The sequence below is a fragment of the Rhineura floridana genome, chromosome 10, assembly GCF_030035675.1.
Source record: "Rhineura floridana isolate rRhiFlo1 chromosome 10, rRhiFlo1.hap2, whole genome shotgun sequence".
In the NCBI taxonomy this organism is placed as follows: Eukaryota; Metazoa; Chordata; class Lepidosauria; order Squamata; family Rhineuridae; genus Rhineura; species Rhineura floridana.
Window position 1 is genome coordinate 6,949,478 of NC_084489.1, and position 19,598 is coordinate 6,969,075.

General features: G+C 41.1%; 1 protein-coding gene across 1 annotated transcript in view; it reads right to left on the reverse strand.

Annotated features, from left to right (window-relative positions):
• STK17A (serine/threonine kinase 17a) overlaps positions 1-11,340 on the reverse strand; it is a 33,287-nt gene extending 21,947 nt beyond the window's left edge. The window contains exon 1 of the mRNA XM_061586227.1: positions 10,818-11,340. Within this exon, the coding sequence (XP_061442211.1) occupies positions 10,818-10,993 (176 nt within the window). The 5' untranslated portion in view covers positions 10,994-11,340. The remainder of the gene's footprint in view (positions 1-10,817) is intronic.
• Positions 11,341-19,598: the final 8,258 nt, after the last annotated feature.

A 19,598-nucleotide genomic window follows, 5' to 3' on the forward strand; every position in this document is an offset into this window, starting at 1 on the left:
AAAAGTCATACACTACTGACAGCATTTCCTTTTAATATGAAGTCCTATCTCCGAAAGGTTTCATTGCCTGTGTTGTTTCACTGGGCAATCTAAACATGTTTACTTAAAAGCAAGTTCCACATAATTCAATGGGAACTTGCTCCTTATCAAGTAGAATTGCAGCTGCAACTCTGAGATGAATGAGATGTAGGACAGAAGTGAATTCTCTAGTTAGCTTCTGCATACATCTGTTTTAATAGGTCACTGCACTGAATTTTAGGTGTGACAACATTTGATATTTTGGAGGGCTTATCTTAAGTGCTTCTGCAATTTAGCTCTAATACTAAATAATGAGCATAGGAATTTGTCTTATACCATCAGGCCATGTGGCTATCTAGTTTAATATTGTCTACACTTACATATACATATTCCCATGCTTACAGGGTTCACTAGAAAACATATGGACTTTCTAAGCTGGCTCAAAGTTTCCTGAACAAAAATATAGGTTGCTTGATCCTTTTTAAGACACAGAAACTAAAATGCCAGGTGTGCACATCATTTGAAGCTGAAATATCACTTTTTAAAAGTTCATCGTGGTCAATACTTAAGCATTATACTATCTACATGTGTCATTTCAATTGTTCTAGCAACACAAACAAGAACTGCTGCTCTTTTCTACATGGTACATTGGCAAAGACATCATCAAGGTAGCCGCCAGCTACTACCAACATAGATGTAAGCAGATGCAAATGGAATTTAGGATTCATTTACAAAACTGAAACAATTGTCTTAATATTTGAAGGCAATGAGACTTCCAAGTAATTATATTGGGTCAGCTTATAAGTCTATTCATTTGTGATCACTTTGTGTGAATTTATATAAGCCTATAAAGCATTTTCCCCATATAAGTACAGAGATTTATAAAAGAAAATAACCTGGCTTGAGGAAAATGTAGATGTTGGCATGGTACGCATACATGTAAATACACAATAACCACCAATGTTTCCCACAACTGTTCTATTGTATCTTTGCTAATTATCTGTAGCAAACCAATCTATTTGCTGCCCTGGGCTCCTGCTGGGAGGGCGGGAGGAATATAAATCAAATAATAAATAAATATTTAACGCTATTTAGCTCATGAATTATGTGATCCATACCTTGTCTGTCTAATGTAGACTTCCTAGGGAAGGAATGGGGAAGGGAAAACTATAGATTTACCATGATTATCAATGTAGGTCAGAAAGTTACCCCAACTAACTTAAACTACTTCTTCAGTCACTTTCAGAGACTGTTGGAATGCTACTACAATCAATGCCATTTAGTTTTCTATATACTTATTCAGAAATTAAAGCTATCCAGGTCCAAGCCCAACTTTTCTTAAGCAAATTCCAGTTACCCTAGATCAGGCCTCCCCAGCCAGTGCCCTCCGGATGTTTAAGACTACAGATCCCATCAGGGAATTATAGGAATTGCAGTGCAAAACATCAGGAAAGCACCAGATTGGGAACACACTGATTTTTATTTATTTATTATTAAATTTCAATGGATTACTGATGAAACTCTTAAAATGGTTAAAGAAAGAAGGAAAGCAAAAGCAAAAGGAGATAGAAACACGGCCAGAACGCTAAATGAAATAAAAGAACTATTACAATAGTTCTTGTATAGAAATAGGACAACAGAAAGGGTATAACAAGAGCCCTACTCCAAAAGGTTAGAGAAATTAAAGGGAAATTTAAACGAAGAGTAGGGATGTTGAATAATCAACTGGGGAACACACTGACTGACCGAGATGTAACAAAAGGAAGATGGAAGCAATTCACTGAAAAACTCTATAAAAGGATGACAGATTCATTCACGGAGGAACCATATGATGAAGAACCAGAAATTTTAGAATGCAAGGTGAAAGCTGCTCTTAAAATACTTGGAAAAAACAAATCACCAGGAACAGATGACATACCAATAGAGTTGCTACAAACTACTGAGACTGAATCTGTCAACCTTTTGACTAAAATTGGTCAACAAATATGGAAAACTAAACAATGGCCCACAGACTGGAAGTGTTCAATATGCATCCCAATTCCAAAGAAAGGGGATCCCAGGGAATGCAGTAATTACCAAACTATTGCCTTAATATCCCATGCAAGTAAAGTCATAATCAGGATTCTACAACAAAAGCTCTTACCGTATATGGAGTGAGAAATGCCAGATGTCCAAGCTGGATTTAGAAAGGGAAGAGGTACCAGAGATCATATTGCAAACCTATGTTGGATAATGGAATGGACCAAGGAATTTCAGAAGAAAATCACTCTGTGCTTTATAGATTACAGCAAAGCCTTTGATTGTGTAGATCATGAAAAACTATGGAATGCTTTAAAAGAAATGGGGGTGCCACAGCATCTGATTGTCCTGATGTGCAACCTATACTCTGGACAAGAGACTACTGTAAGGACAGAATATGGAGAAACTGATTGGTTCCCAATCGGAAAAGGTATGAGACGGGTCTATTTTATCACCCTATTTGTTTAATCTATATGCAGAATATATCAGACGGAAAGCTGGACTGGACCAAGATAGAGGTGTGAAAATTGGTGGGAGAAATATCAATAATTTAAGATACGAGATGATACCATACTAGCAGAAACCAGTAATGATTTGAAACGAATGCTGATGAAAGTTAAAGAGGAAAGCACAAAAGCAGGACTACAGCTGAACGTCAAGAAGACTAAAGAAATAACAGAAGATTTATGTAACTTTAAAGTTGATGATGAGGACACTGAACTTGTCAAGGATTATCAATACCCTGGCACAGTCATTAACCAAAACGAGACAATAGTCAAGAAATTAGAAGAAGGCTAGGACTGGGGAGGGCAGCTATGAGAGAACTAGAAAAGGTCCTCAAATGCAAAGATGTATCACTGAACACCAAAGTCAGAATCATTCAGACCATGGTATTCCCAATCTCTATGTATGGATGTGAAAGTTGGACAGTGAAAAAAGTGGATAAGAGAAAAATCAACTCATTCAAAATGTGGTGTCGGAGGAGAGCCTTGCAGATACCATGGACTGCGAAAAAGACAAACAATTGGGTATTCGAACAAATTAAACCGGGAATAGTAAAAGAGGAAGGCCCAACAAGGGATGGCTTGATTCCAGAAAGGAAGCCACAGACCTGAACTTACAAAGATCTGAACAGGGTGGTTAATAACAGATGCTATTGGAGGTCACTGATTCACAGGGTTGCCAGAAGTCGTAATCGACTTGAAGGCACATAAGAATAAATTATTAAATTTATATCCCGCCCTTCCTCCCTGAAGGAGCCCAGGGCAGTAAACAAAACATGAAAAGCACTTTAAACCATAGGGAGCTGCTTTCTATGAGTCAGTCCAACGGTCTATGTAGCTCAGCATTGTCTTACACTGACTGGCAACAGCAGGGTTTCGACAAGGAGTCTTCCCAGCCTTATCTGGAGATGTCAGGGACTGAACCTGGGGCCTTCTGCATGCAAAGGAGCAATGGCCCTTCCAGCCTGGCACAGACTTTCCCTTTCTCTGCACTAACTAATTCTATATGATCTAGCACAGCATTTGTTAGTTTGAAACGATTAATTGAGTTCTTACATAACATCTCCCTTTCTTTGCATTTGCTATAATCATAATCACAATAGATGTGAATAGATCAATTTAACATCAGGGCATAATTGAAAGCCACCTTTGCAAAAAAAATGGCTCAAATAAACATACCTTCCTTAAATATTTTACCAAGAGATGTTTCTCGTGATACACTTGGTTCAAAAAAACAAACATTAACCGCAACTTCCTTTAAAAAAAACTGCCATCATGATCCAAATGGCATGGTTGCCTCCTATGTTGCTGTTTGACCACAATGCAATGATGAAAAGTTACAATATATCATGTATGAAGTTTGCATCAACATAGCTCCCCAATGAACTCCAGCTGCCAAAAGTGAGGTTTGCAGGTACTGATGATCAGCAGCATCCTACAAACTCTGCTTTTCGGCAGGGATTGGCTCCACTTGGGAGCTGTGACTTGGAACCAATTGGTGGAACCAATCTCAGTGTGGCTTGCATTTGTTTCCAAATGTAATACAAGCCCTGCCTGCCAAGGAACAATCTGGAATACACTTTAAGAGCCCCTATTTGTAGTCACCTCTTTACCAGCCCCATACCTCATATATGACATTAAGTGTGTGGCTGGAGGCTGTGGCTTTGGAAAACAGACCTCTGGGCCAAATTAAGACCCCTGTTGGGTCTAATTAGGTTTGCAGGCTAGTGGTTCAGAATAAGATAACACCTTTTATCGTACCATTATCTTGCTGTCAAAACAGAATGCAAGTTTTTGAACTCCACAGAACTGTTGGGGGTAAAAATGAGAACTGATTTTGATTCACAAATACATTTGAACAATCAACTATATGCCATTTACTTTATTTAGGTTTGGATACTATTTTTTATTTGCTTTTGATTATGGACAATTCTTGATACAAAACTTGATGACCACTAAGCAGGGGCACAGCTACCACACTAAAAGTCAGGCAGCTATTTCTTTGTCTTCAACCTACACCTTTTCAGAAATTTCTCACAGTGCTTCCTAGCAAAAAATACCTCAGTACAATCCTGCAAACAGACCACTTAATTCTCTTACAGTAGGCTGCCTAAATTCCAGTGAAGTCAAACTGTATAAGACTGCAGCCTTAAGTGCTCCTGGAGTTGTCAGTCCCAGAAGAGAATTACAACTCACTTTTATATATTTTACATATGTTAATAAAGCAAGCAGAATGAACAATGCATAGCAAAAATTAAAACTGAAGACATTTCAACTTCTCAGTCACGAGATATTTTTTATTTCTAAGATGAGTACTTAGCAAAAAGGTTTCACAAGGATGCTTACAATTCATCAATAGTACAATTTTAAAAAGCATATGCTAACATACTAAAGTAACTCAGACCACAATCCTGAGTATGTTGAAAGACTAATTTTCCTACTTTATACCTTTGTGACATCCATGCGGTCCACAATTTTGTCTCCTTTTCCAGAACCGCAATAACTTAGTCACAATTGTGATACCAATATTTAATACACAAAATACATCATTTGGAATATAAAGATTAACCAGCAGCAAAATATTGTTAAGATTCTTTCCTACAGTCTTTCTCCAAGTGCCTCCTTTATCACAGGTATGTTGACTGATACATATTTATTTGCATCACACACCAGCCACTGCAATTTGTGCAGAGTGCATATCAAAGCACAACTACACAAATAAAATTGCCAAAGTAAACATCACTGTGGCCCTTATTTTAATAGCAGCCACTAACTTTACGGTCTTTGCTATCACCAGCTTATCTTGCCTGCAGGGAGAAAAATCTCATAATCAGCTGAACTTCCTAGATAATAATAATGGGGTGATTAAAACTTTACGCAAATCCCTGTTAAAGAGCAAAACAGCCAACATGAGCCAATGTTTCAGTACTGCCGCTTCCACATGGATATGTTATTTGACTATAACTCCAAGTCAGAGGTTTCTAAATCTCCTTTGTTATGTGCCTTCAAATCGATTACAACTTGTGGCGACCCTATGAATCAGTGACCTCCAAGAGCATCTGTCATGGACCACCCTGTTCAGATCTTGTAAGTTCAGGTCTGTGGCTTCCTTTATGGAATCAATCCATCTCTTGTTTGGCCTTCCTCTTTTTCTACTCCTGTTTTTCCCCGGAATTATTGTGTTTTCTAGTGAATCAGGTCTTCTCATTATGTGTCCAAAGTATGATAATCTCATTTTCATCATTTTAGCTTTTAGTGACAGCTCCTAGGGTTATATTATGCTCCTCAGAACAGGTTCACCTGGCTCATTAAGAACAAATTTTATTTTAAATAAATAGAAGTAATTGGTTGTTAGTATATTGTCAGTTTTTACTTTGGACAAACAATGGACTGCCTTCAAGTGAATTCCAGCTTATGGTGACCCTATGAATAGGGTTTTCATGGTAAGAGGTATTCAGAGGGGGTTTACCATTGCCTCCCTCTGAGGCTGAGAAGCAGTGACTGGCCCAAGGTCACCCAGTGAGCTTCATGGCTGTGTGGGGATTCGAACCCTCGTCTCCCAGGTTGTAGTCCAAAACCTTAACCATTACAGCACACTGGTTCTCAGTTTTTACTTTAAGTTGTATTTATATGAAATATTGTTTTAATGTATTCTAATGTTGTTTCCCACTCTGGGATTATGTCAACAATGAAGAACAAGTTATAAACAATTTAAATAAACATACACACAAACATTTTAACATACTAAGCATTGACTAATACATGGACACTTGTAGTACACACACACACAAGGTTTATCCAACTGTGCACTCTAGTTATGGACTATTACTGCACTATGGAGTTCATAGAATAGGGAACAGCATCCTGCAGTAATTAAACAAAACAAAAATAAATTCTAAGTATATTTTGATACGTAAAATTAGGAAGCTCCACATCGTAAGACTCCTGTTAAAATGGAAGAGAATTCAGAAGAGCAAATATACAATCCAGCCAATAAAGACTTCAAATTTTCACTAACAGTTTTTTAAAACACCAACTTAAGTATGCCTTATATAGATCCATGAAAAGACTCAGTTTTCTCTGATGTCCTGCCTTACATTTATTCATAACGTTAAAACAAATCATTTAGTTGTTCTGCAAGTCTTAGCAGAAAGTTATGCATCAAAATCAGTAGTGTAGTGGCAAATTCAGAAGTGCAGGGTCCCTTCATAACAGTCAGTCATGCTCCCTCACAGTCATGCCCCTTCTAAAATTATACAACCCTATAAGATTATAGAATAATCTGGCCACACCTGAATACTGCTGTATTAGACTTTTCTTAGTGGCCAACACAATTTCCTTTCTTGCTGATTGGCTCATAGGACATTGGAGACATCAGGACCTTGCTGGGGCCTGGCTCCCCTCAAAGTAAGCAGTTTAAGACCCCCTGAGACCCTGGATAACTACCCCTGATTAAAATATGTGAAACAGAGGCAGCTTACTTACAGTTGGATGACAAACATGTCCCATGATCTTGTAACAGGGCCTCCTAAATTTGCATTGGTGCTGTCCCTAGTTCACTTGGTTTGCAGCCCACAGCAATCACTGTGTAAGTCAACCGACAAGGAGTCATTCAGACAGAAAGGATGGGGTCTCTACACAGGATATACTACTGGCTGAGCCGTAAGGAAACAGACTGAAAATTTATCTGAGCTGTACAGCTAGTTGCCCATTCTGAATTTGATTTGATGGACTGCCTTCAAGTCGATTCCGACTTACGACCCCATGAATAGGGTTTTCATGGTAAGTGGTATTCAGAGGGGGTTTACCATTGCCTTCCTCTGAGGCTGAGAGGCAATGACTGGCCCAAGGTCACCCAGCGAGCTTCATGGCTATGTGGGGATTCAAACCCTGGTCTCCCAGGTCATAGTCCAACACTCTAACCACTACATCATTCTGGATTTAGAAGCTAAGAAAAACTTTTTAGCATGATCTGTTCCTCAAACTTCTAAGAGAATTCAAGCAGCACTTTTAAAAGAATACAAATACAATGCTGCATTTATAACATACTGTAGACAAAAGAGCTATTTTGAATCATTATCATTGCATGATCCCATTGCTGCTTAAACAATTTGCCAATTTGTGTGTGCTAAAAGCTAAACCTGAGGAAACATTTGTCATATTTGGAGGATATGTATACTCAGACTTACAGGGCAATTCTATGAAGGTCCACTCAGAAATAAGGGAAACTGAGTTCAGTGGGATTTATTCCCAGATAAATATGCATAAGATTGCTGCAGCCTGTGGCTACTTTTAACTGGTGAATCTTTTCATTTTCTTGCAACCTGAAGATTTCTGTAAGGACAGAATATCTGCATTCCTGATCATTATAATATGCTCCAATAAGATGCACAATCCATTTTGAGTCTTACAGACAATTCTCATGTTATATGTACAGGCCCACACTTGTGTACAAATATGTGTGTTTTATAATGAAGGAGTGGCTGCTTCAGTCTAAGGATTTTTATTTTGGCTTAACTTGTCAGGAAGTCAATGGAGTAGATGGCAGGATCAGCTTACCAACAGAAATTCAGAAGTGGAACCTTCACAAACCACACAAATAGGGCTGGAGACTTGAATAGTTCAGCAGACCATAGCTACATTCTAACAAAAATTAAGAATTTTAAAAACATTTCATAAAAGTTTAAACTTCAGCTGGTTTGTACTTGGAAATTAGCTAGCATCAATAAATCAACTGCTCAGATATCTGCAAGTACAAAGCACAACTTTTAAAAAGACTACTTTGCTTCTGGTGCATTGCTGTAATACAGATATATTTTATTTTTCAGTCTGTCTTATTACATTTCCTTTATTTTCTCTAAAATGTGTTTATTTTCAGATTTTGGTAAATTTGTATATTATTCACTGTGAACCTGAAAATGGAAATGGACTGCCTTCAAGTTGATTCTGACTTATGGCAACCCTACAAATAGGGTTTTCAAGGTAAGCGGTATTCAGAGGGCGTTTACCATTGCCTCCCTCTGAGGCTGAGAGGCAGTGACTGGCCCAAGGTCACCCAGTGAGCTTCATGGCTATGTGGGGATTCGAACCCTGGTCTCCCAGGTCACAGTCCAACACTGACCCAGGGGAGGGGCAGGGAGGATAGGGGAGGAGATTGGGTGGGTGGGCACTGGGCAGAAGGGAAGCCTTAACCTTAACCACTACATCACACTGGCTCTACTGTGAACCTAGATGCATGAAAATATTATGAAGAAATCTTCACTCAAATATGGCAATAATTATTTATATAAGGATACTGAATATACAGTAAACATTTTTCTAGTAAAAAACAGAGACTGCAAGGGGAATACAGTGCCTGCATCTTACGTCTTCATAATGGAAAGCCTTACAACCCACACATGTTAAACAAGGATGATGGGGAAAAGCTGCACCCCCACCAATTATCTTTTTTTTAAAATGAGTTTTTCAAGGTTATAAATACATCAAACAGTGGCCTATTCTTACAGGGTCCAAAGTCATGCCGTTGATTCCTAGAAATAAAAAATTAAAATACCATAATACTGGGCTTGTTTGTGCCTTCCATCTCAGCCTAATTGCTTCCAAGGTTATACATCTTTAGTGCTGAAATTTACAACAGTCATAGGTCCACAAACATTAACCCAGGGGTTGCCAACCTTTTTGGACCAGAGGGCACATTTCAAATTGTGAGAGTGTGCTGGAGACACCAGTCAAAATGGCTGCCTTAAAGTCAAAATCTAACACTGGTAACATTTACTTCTTATACTTAACTATTTAAAGCAAGTGAGGGAGAAAGTTCCTCATCACCAGCTTATCATATGTTTGACATCACACCTTTATAAATGCTCCTTAAATTAAAAATTAAACTGAGAGAAAAAGATGCTTGAAACATAATCCCTTTTAAATACAGATCACACTCAGACATATAAGCAATAAACTATAAAATACACTTTACAGATGTACTGTGTTTTTTTTTAGGCTAACAAAATGCTTCATGAATTCCTCACTGTCCTTAAGATGTCATGCATCTCAGCCCATGCAGAAATTGCTTCAACACCTAGATTGTCAGAAAATAGGCACACACACATTCACTCATATATATAGATATAACTGCAAAGATGAACGTGCATCCATTTTGTATGTGTGTTTATGACATGGGGCTAGTTTTCAATATTCTTCTATACTTCAGGACAATCAACACCACCAGGATAGGACTATACAGATAAGGACAGACTTGATTCTCAGTGGTTGGGATCACTGCAGTTACCAGGGGCAGGTTTTGTCCCACCCTTCAATAGCGCACAAAACACATCCCTTCACTTTCTCCTATAGAAGTAGATTGCTAGCAACTTCTACAGGGAACAGTATTACAAATGGGAACAACAGGGCAACAAGGGCAATACACCTGGCTGGGGAGGGGGAAGAAAAGGTACAAACTATATGTGTGCCTGCAAAGACACACTGCCCAGCTCCAGACACACACACACTATCAAGATACCAGAAATTTTGCTAGTTATCTATACAACAGTAAGACAAGGGGGGAGGGAGAGAAGAAGGGGACAGCGTGACACAGCCAAGGAAGAATTTGTGGGAAGAATACCTCCCACCACCCCACAAACAAGGAAAAACACATTAAGTCTCCTCTGAAGCTTCAAACCACTCTCTCAAAGGACTGGGGCTAGTAGCAGGGAGAATGCTGCAGCTGCCAACATAACCAGCATGGCTGACAGCAGGGCTACAACTGGAGGATCACTTGGGATTTTCTCCTGTGCGATCGCCCCTAAACCAAGGGAAGATCGACAGGACTCCCTCGACCCATCCAGCCATCCCCCGCACTTCCTTTCTTCCTTGCCTCCCATCCTCACGTCTCCAAACCCACATGGACAGCCAAAATGCCCAACACGAGCTCTCTCCACGGAGTGGCAAGGAGAACGTTATATTTTGGTTCGCCTCAAATGCGAATTATCACCATCTGTGAAGGGCTCTAGTAGGTTTTATCGGTTTTCATCAGCCAGAACACGCTCACAGGCACAACGCTACGCGCGGCTACTTGAGCGAAATATCTGCCGAGTCGGACCGCCGGTCCACCTAGCTCGGCTGCCTTCCAGCTTCTGGAACAGGGGGCATCCCCAACACGACTAGCTATGCCGAGGACTGAACCTGGGACCTTCTGCAAACAAAACCAGTTCTGGCAGTGAGCAACGTCCCTTCCTCCTCGTAGCAAAATGGTCGTCCGAACGCTTTTCTTCATCCACTCACCTGCCGAGCTCACGGCCCGGGCTGAGCCTGTAGCGTTCGTGGAAGGACTCGGTAAGGATGGGAGCCCGAACCTCCGCCAGAAGTCCTCCGCGTCGCTGCTGGCAGGGCGTCCGGCTAGCCCGGGAGCTATTCGGGGGTGGTGGAGGCGGCGGCGGCGGCTTCTCGCCGGGACTCATGGCGAGAGGAAGTCGAAGGAGGCAGGCGGCGTCCTCACCCCCTCTCCTTTCTTCCTCACCACTCTCTACCGGGAGGAAAAAAAGGGAAGAGGAGCCTCTCCGGCTTCTGCTAGGCGAGAGAAACGGCAACGTCGCTGTCTCCCCGCTTTGAGGCAATTCGAACCAGAGGCGAGGACCGGAGGGCGGCTGCGCTGCGAAAAGAAGCTACGGCCACCGCCGCCACACGCGCCCTTCTGACTGGCAGCTGAAGAGCAGCAAGCAAGCCACGCCTCTCCACTCCATCCTCTCGCTGATTCAACCCATCCGCCTCACCTGCGGGGAAGACGAAGAGCGAACGCAAACCGGCGCGAGGCCTCTGGAAGAGCGAGAAGGGCTCAGTCGGCGGTTGGGCAGCGCCACCTGCCGGCTTGGCTTTATACGTGCGGCAACTGACACGCAATACTAGGCCGAGGTGCGGGTAGCGTCACCAAGTACATCTACTCGGCTGTCCGATTGCTAACCCTCAAGGCAGCACCATCCAGGCACAAGAGGTATCGCCAGGCTTGTGCAAGACCCCCAGGGTTCGCAGAAGTACAAACAAAGTGGGGGGGAAAAAACTAAGATGGGAGAGGAACTTCAGAACAGTTTCATGAGGACGGAGCATGCTCAGTGGTCAGGGCATGCTGGGAAGGGAAAGGGAGTTTCTTGCAAGAGGGGGTGGTTGGCTGGAACATAAGAACATAAGAAGAGCCTGCTGGATCAGGCCAGTGGCCCATCTAGTCCAGCATCCTGTTCTCACAGTGGCCAACCAGATGCCTGGGGGAAGCCCGCAAGCAGGACCTGAGTGCAAGAACACTCTCCTCTCCTGAGGCTTCCGGCAACTGGTTTTCAGAAGCATGTTGCCTCTGACTAGGGTGGCAGAGCACAGCCATCATGGCTAGTAGCCATTGATAGCCCTGTCCTCCATGAATGTGTCTAATCTTCTTTTAAAGCCGTCCAAGCTGGTGGCCATTACTGCATCTTGTGGGAGCAAATTCCATAGTTTAACTATGCACTGAGTAAAGAAGTACTTCCTTTTGTCTGTCCTGAATCTTCCAACATTCAGCTTCTTTGAATGTCCACGAGTTCTAGTATTATGAGAGAGGGAGAAGAACTTTTCTCTATCCACTTTCTCAATGCCATGCATAATTTTATACACTTCTATCATGTCTCCTCTGACCCGCCTTTTCTCTAAACTAAAAAGCCCCAAATGCTGCAACCTTTCCTCGTAAGGGAGTCGCTCCATCCCCTTGATCATTCTGGTTGCCCTCTTCTGAACCTTTTCCAACTCTATCATATCCTTTTTGAGATGAGGCGACCAGAACCCTGACGAGGATCACTCCACTCTACATTTGTTGTGACAGATCCCACTTGTCCTGTTTGTAATGGAAAATAATTGCAACTTTAAATCCCCACCCACCTCAGAAACCAACCCGCAGACTTTATTCATACAATGCTGGTGTTGTGGCACTCTATAAAATTTTGAATATGGGCTAGAAGGTCCTGGACTCAAATCCCCAATCAACTATGAAATTTACTGGGCTGCCTGTAGCAAGTCGCTGTTTCTCAGCTCGTTTCTCAACGACTGGTTGTGAGGAGAATATGAGCTAATCCCAGACAGGCTGACCTGAGCTCCATAGGCCCATAAGTGGCCAATCTGTGTCAAAGGTATCAGAAGTGTTTGTGCACACGTGGGCAGGCTCAAGAGGAGAGCCTGTGGGCTTGCCTATGGCATTGGAGTTGGGCTTGCCTCTGCCTGCTCCTCAGCGGAAGAATCAGCCAGGCTGACTAGATGCAAAGCCACACAAACAGCAGGGGGGGATGCAGATGATGTTTAGGCCCACTCCCTTGCTTCAGAGGACGAAGGTGAGAGCTGCCAGCTGGTATGGCATAAGTGAAGAAATACAAGGACAGGAAATGCTGCCTTGTCCCATATAAACAACACACACATTCTGTTTCTGTCCTAGAAGTTATTTTATTGCGATAATATTTTGTAAGCCACTGTGAGAGCTTCTCAGGTCTACAGCATGGATATAAGTATTCCAAATAATCAGTACTTTGGACACGACTGTTGTGACATATTTGCCAAAGAGACTGGCTGTCACGGTCTTACAGGACCAGCTCAGTTGTTTTGGTTTCTTTGTTATTATTAATTAGCTGGATGCCAGTACCGTTGATGAGTTAGGGGAGTTGGGCCATGGTGGCCTCATTTTGAAATCCTCTTTGGCCAGGGACCAGCCTTTCTTTACAACCCTGTGTGGCATTCACTGGCAGCCTTCTCTTGCTGAGTTGCTCTTAATCCTGCATCAGCTGTCTCTACCTCCAGAGTTGCTGCATGGTGTAATGGGCATAGTTTTCTCCGTGGTTTGGTCAAGGCATGGGACAATTTCATGTGAAGGTTGTAATGCAAAATGAACATGGTTTAAGGAGAAAGGTCTACAAAGTCAACAAGAGAGTTTTATTACTTACCTCACTGCTTTACATGAGATTGTGGTCTCTATCTATCTATCTATCTATCTATCTATCTATCTATCTATCTATCTATCTATCTATCTATCTATCTATCTATCTATCTATCTATCTATCTATCTATCTATCTATCTATCTATCTATCTATCTATCTATCTATCTATCTATCTATCTATCTATCTATCTATCTATCTATCTATCTATCTATCTATCTATCTATCTATCTATCTATCTATCTATCTATCTATCTATCTATCTATCTATCTATCTATCTATCTATCTATCTATCTATCTATCTATCTATCTATCTATCTATCTATCTATCTATCTATCTATCTATCTATCTATCTATCTATCTATCTATCTATCTATCTATCTATCTATCTATCTATCTATCTATCTATCTATCTATCTATCTATCTATCTATCTATCTATCTATCTATCTATCTATCTATCTATCTATCTATCTATCTATCTATCTATCTATCTATCTATCTATCTATCTATCTATCTATCTATCTATCTATCTATCTATCTATCTATCTATCTATCTATCTATCTATCTATCTATCTATCTATCTATCTATCTATCTATCTATCTATCTATCTATCTATCTATCTATCTATCTATCTATCTATCTATCTATCTATCTAAATTGACAATTGCGGCCTGTTCTTTATGTTACTTGACTCATCTTAACTCCATTTTCTTCAGCAAAGTACTTTGAGAGTCGATCTTAAACATACTTGTATATGTGGAACAAGGCTAGCAGCCCCTAATAAAGAGATAAAACTGCATGGAATAGAAACAGGCTCAGCAAGTAAATTTTTTCCAAAATAAGGATCTACCACATAAAAATCATCTGCCTGGCAAGACAGATAGTTACCAAAATTTGAAAGTTATCACCAGCCAGCAGAAATCAGGGAGGAAGCCAAATATATTTCACTGCGTAAGTTATTCCACCAGCTAGGCACAGCCGCTAAGATGAAGCTTTCTCTCATCCTGACCAATTATACCACTGCTACGATGGGACCATGAAGAAGGGCCTCTCCAATAAATCTTAGGTTATGGGGTTGGCAAGATGGTGTGAGAGGAGACATTTTCTCAGGTATGCTAGACCCAAGGCATTCACAACTTTGAGTTGTGCCTGGAAACAAATTGGCAACCTGTGCGGCTGTTGCAGAATAGGTGTGATATGATCCCATAAGTGAGCATTCACTAGCATCCTTGCTGCCGCATTCTGGACCAACTTAAGTTTCCAAAGACTCTTCAAAGGTAGGGCACAATACAGCAATCCAACCTAGATGGAACTAAAGTATGGCGAAATCTGACCTCGGGAATGGGCACAGCTATACCAACAACCTAAATTGGGCAAAAGTACCCCTGGCTACAGCTGCTATCTGGGCATCCAGCATTGCTGTGGAGTCGGTATGTCAAACCTTTGACTCCGACTCCAACTCCTCTATATTTCTACTGTCCGACTCTGACTCCTTCATAAATGGCAAATGTATATTAATTTTTCTACTTTCCGACTCTGACTCCTTCATAAATGGCAAATGTATATTAAAGTATTAATATTAATAAATTAATATTAAAATATTAATTTTATTTTGAAGTCAGTCAGTACATTTCTACCGACTCCGACTCCACCCAAAATTGCTTCCGACTCCGACTCCACAGCCCTGGTGTAAAGCCTACACCAGAGGTACCCTGAAACCAAATCTTTTCAAGGGGTGTGCTACCCTGTTTGAAACAGGCTGAATTCCTATTCTAGAGTCAATTTCTCCCAACCAGGAGTATGTCTGTTTTGTCTCTGTTAAGCTTCAGTTTATTAGACGTCATCCAGCCTATTACCACCTCCAGGCACCATTTGAGGGCAATCAACACCTTCCCTACTTAAAAAGGACAAATAGAGCTGCATGATGAAAAGGAGAAATAGAACATAACTGAAGCATCCACAATTTGTGAAGACATCTGTTTCATATTTTCTAGAGCCCAGCTTTGCAGCCTTTACGCTCTTGATCCTAATTACATTATCAGAAAGTAAGCAAGCTCCTTGAGCCCAATAGCATGTAGAGTGCTATCTTAAGCATGTTTACACAGAAGTATCACCGAGAGTTGTTAATGTGTAAATGTGGATAGTACTGGAACTGTCCAGTCCAAACATACCCATGTTTACTGAGAACCAAGTATCATTGTGCTCAAGTAAACGTACATAAGACTGTAGCCATAATGTGTTTAGTTTAATGGGGAGAAGTCTGAATTTTAAACAGTCAGTGCAGTATAGTGGTTAGAGTGCTGGATTAGGCCTGGAAGATCAGGGTTCAAATCCCCATTCAGCCATAACACTTGCTGGGTGACCTTGGGCCAGTCTCAGTCTAACCTACCTTTCTGAGTTGTTGTGAGGATAATATGGAGAGGATAAAAAACATGTACACCACCTTGAGCTCCTTGAAGGAGATGGGATATAAATTTAATAATAATTCAAGTTCAAGGTTCTAGTTTTGGTGTACAAAGCCCTATCAGCTTGGGACCAGGATACCTGAAAGACCGTCTTACCCCTTATATACCCAGCCAATCACTGTGCTCTGCAGGTGAGGGCCTCTTGCAGATACCACCTTATCAGGAGGTTCGTTCTGCACAATATAAGAAACTGACCTTTAGTGTTGTGGCACCTACCCTGTGGAATTCCTTCCCCTTAAATATTAGGCAGGTGCCATCTCTGCTATCTTTTCAGAACCTTTTGAAGACTTTCCTCTTTCAACAAGTCTTCTAAGTTGATATGGTTTTTTAATAATGTTTTTAACCTTTTTTTAAAATATGTTTTTAAAGCTTTTTTAAAAATGTTTTTAACGTTGTTTTGTTTTAATGTATTTTAAAGTCTGTTTTTATGATGTTTTAAAGTGTTTTTAGCACTTCTGTTTGCCGCCCTGGGCTCCTGCTGGGAGGAAGGGCTGGATATAAATCAAATAATAAACAAACAAACAAACAAATAAATAACAGTCACTGCTGCCTATTCCAGTGCAAGAAATGGCCTCTCCCAGTTTACGTGGAGTTCTAGCTGACATGTACAGATCTAAGGGGATTGTCCAGAGTACACCAGCAGAATGGAGGAATGGTCGTGAAGTACACTTTTTTCCCAGATAGAGAAGTGGATGGATAGCTGTGTTTGCGAATGCTGTGCACAGACCACTTCCCAAGGTGCAGTTTTTACCACTGCATGACAAGCTCCGCATGCCAAAGTTCTCTCTCTTACTAATCCATTAAAGATAAAAGGCTCTTTGATTTCTTCTGCATCTGGTCCCCTTATATGCCAGTGAGAGAGGTGGGTGATTGGGCAGAAGAAAGTATGAAAAGAACAAAACAAGAAAGGATTTGTGCATGTGCTGGTAAAAAAAAACCCTGAAGCCATGACACAGCTGCAACAGTGGCTATGGAGTGCTTTTGTCCTGCATGTCCAGGTAGCTTTGGCAAGGATAGTTTCTCAACAGAGTGGCAGTGCCTGCAGTAAGTGCACTGACCAATTCTTCTGTTAAAAGGCACAGGAGCTCTTTAGAAGTTCAGGCATTTGAAAAACATGTTTTCTATCCCCTCCAGCACTGTAAGTTCAGCTCCCCTTTGCAAGCACAATTTTATCTGCTTGGAAACAAGTCAGTAGTCTATTGTACTGGATTTTTTCCTTCCATTTGTGGTTTTCTTATAATTTAGAGGAGTACTAGTTTGTCCATATTCAGATAGCACTGGCAAATATTTGCACTAATTGCATTAGCCTCCTGCAGTTGTAGACTGATGTGTTTGGAATGCATTCTCTTCAGTGAGACAAGCCTACAAGCAGTACAGAAAGAAGCCGAGTGGAGGACAATGGCCTCCAGTGTTTTGCCTTGGAGAATGTTCTCTCTGATTTATGTTCTGTACGCACTGAAGTGAAAGCCTGGTTTTAGTGCTGCCCTTGAGAGAATGACTGAGTAATTTGCCAAGTATTAAACTCTGGTTCTTTAAGGTACATGGCATGGTTTGGTGGTACCTGATATTTGAAGGACAAGTTCTCTTCCTGTTTAACTTCTGGTATTTCAGATTTGCTGATTGACATAACTTGTCACAAAGGATGAAGTCCCCTTTCTGACTAATTACAATAAACCATGGATTGTATTCAACCAAGTCCTATTCTGAGTAAAATCACTGAAATTAATGAACCTAAGTTAGTCATAGCTATTAACTTCAATAGATCTACTCTGAGTAGGACTAGCATTGAATACCAAACTATGTTGCATTCGGGAGTACAGCCTTCTCTCAAAACACAGATGTAAATCTTATTTGAATTGATAGATTTCCACTGGTATATTGGTTTGATGACTGATGTTCTACAGTGGAAAATATAATATTCTGCCCTGGGCTCCTGCTGGGAGGAAGGGCGGAATATAAATCAAATAATATAAATTAACAAATAAATAAATAAACATTCAAGTCTAATAAATCAGCAGCATCAGCATCAAAAGTTGCTTAGGGAAAGGCTAAGTGAGCATCCAGCAGAGATGCTAAGTCAGGTGTGGCTACCCTCAACAGGCTCCCAAGCAAAATAATATGCCCTCTAAGACCTTTCCCATTTTGGCAGTGATAATTTAAATTAAATTTAGTTTAATTTAAAATATTTCTATCCTGTCCTTCTACCCTACGATAGGTCACTCAGGGTGGCTCACAATAAAATAATACACAATAAAAACACACAAAACATTAAAACAAATAAAAAATCATAAAATACAGTTAAGAAATATAGGGGAGTGATATTAAAAGGGACTAAAGAGATAAAAACTAAAAAGGGGGGATAAAATCCGCTACAGGCCTTCAGTCCCTCCCAAAGGCTCTTCGGAACAAGATGGTTTTCAGAAGTCTCTGGAAAACTATCAGGAAGGGAGCAAAGTGGGTTTCTTGGGGTAGGGTATTCCAGAGCTTGGGGGGCATGGCTGAAAATGTTCTCTCCCACTTGCCTGCCAGTCTGACGTTTTTCATTCCAGGCATGCAGATAGTTTAGCAGTAAAAAGGACAGGGAGGAAAACAGAAAATAGAGCACGTAATGGGGGTGCAAATTGTCCCCCCTTCCTTGATCATCAGACTGTCCATTTGATGAGTGGGAAAGGGGCAATAGCTCCCCTTCCCATCTGATCTACATTGATCAACTGAGGGAGAGGGTGTGTGTGTCCTGCGGGTATGTGTGGGTCTGACGGGAACACCAAACACTGGCATATGGTCCCTGGAGGGTTGGCAAAGCTGAATGCAGCCCTCAGGCTAAAAATGTTTAGCTGTCCCTGCTTTAGGTAATGATAAATTTGCCTTAAAGAATGTAACTTGATCAAACAAGGAAAAACATACAAAAAGGATGTGGCCTGTGCTGTTTTCTCCCTCATGTGAGCATTCCTCAAAAACATCCATATATCCCTGGTAATTGCACAAGATAAAAAGTAACTACAACAAACACCCTTCAAATAAGTATTTATTGGTACCATGGCATGGTATGAGGGCATATGATGCAGGCACCTGCTGAACCTAAGCAGGTTTGGGTCTGGTTAGTGCCTAGATGGGAATCCTGTGTACATATACTGCCTTGAGTTTCATAGTGAGGGGACAAAGATAGGATGTTAGACCACTAAATAAGTAAATAAATATTGAAAACATCCAAAATCAGGCCTTTGAAACTTACCGATACTTTATTCTACCCCAAAAAACTTTCTGAGGATTGCTTCTCCTCTCCCATTCCTAAACAGATGGTTGGCAGCTTTGAAAACCATCTGAATGTGGCTGTGCATAGGCAACCTAGCTTCCAGATTGAGCTGTCTTGAATTGGGAAATGTGGTTCAGCCACTGTAAGCTGATCCATTAGGACAAGTAGGGCACTGCCCCACCAAGCCCAGTTTGCCCTCAACCAGTCCCCAACTGGCTTCCTCCAGTCTGGGGGAAGGTGGCACTGCCTGTCTCAGTGTTTCCCTTGCAGGACTCAGCAGGGAGGATTGGAAGAAAAATAGAATTAGTTGGCTCCGCCTTTCATTGGCTCTAGCTCCGCCAGCCATTTGCTTTGGCTCCACCTACTGTTGGGCTCCCTGTGTTCTGTCCTATCAGTCTCA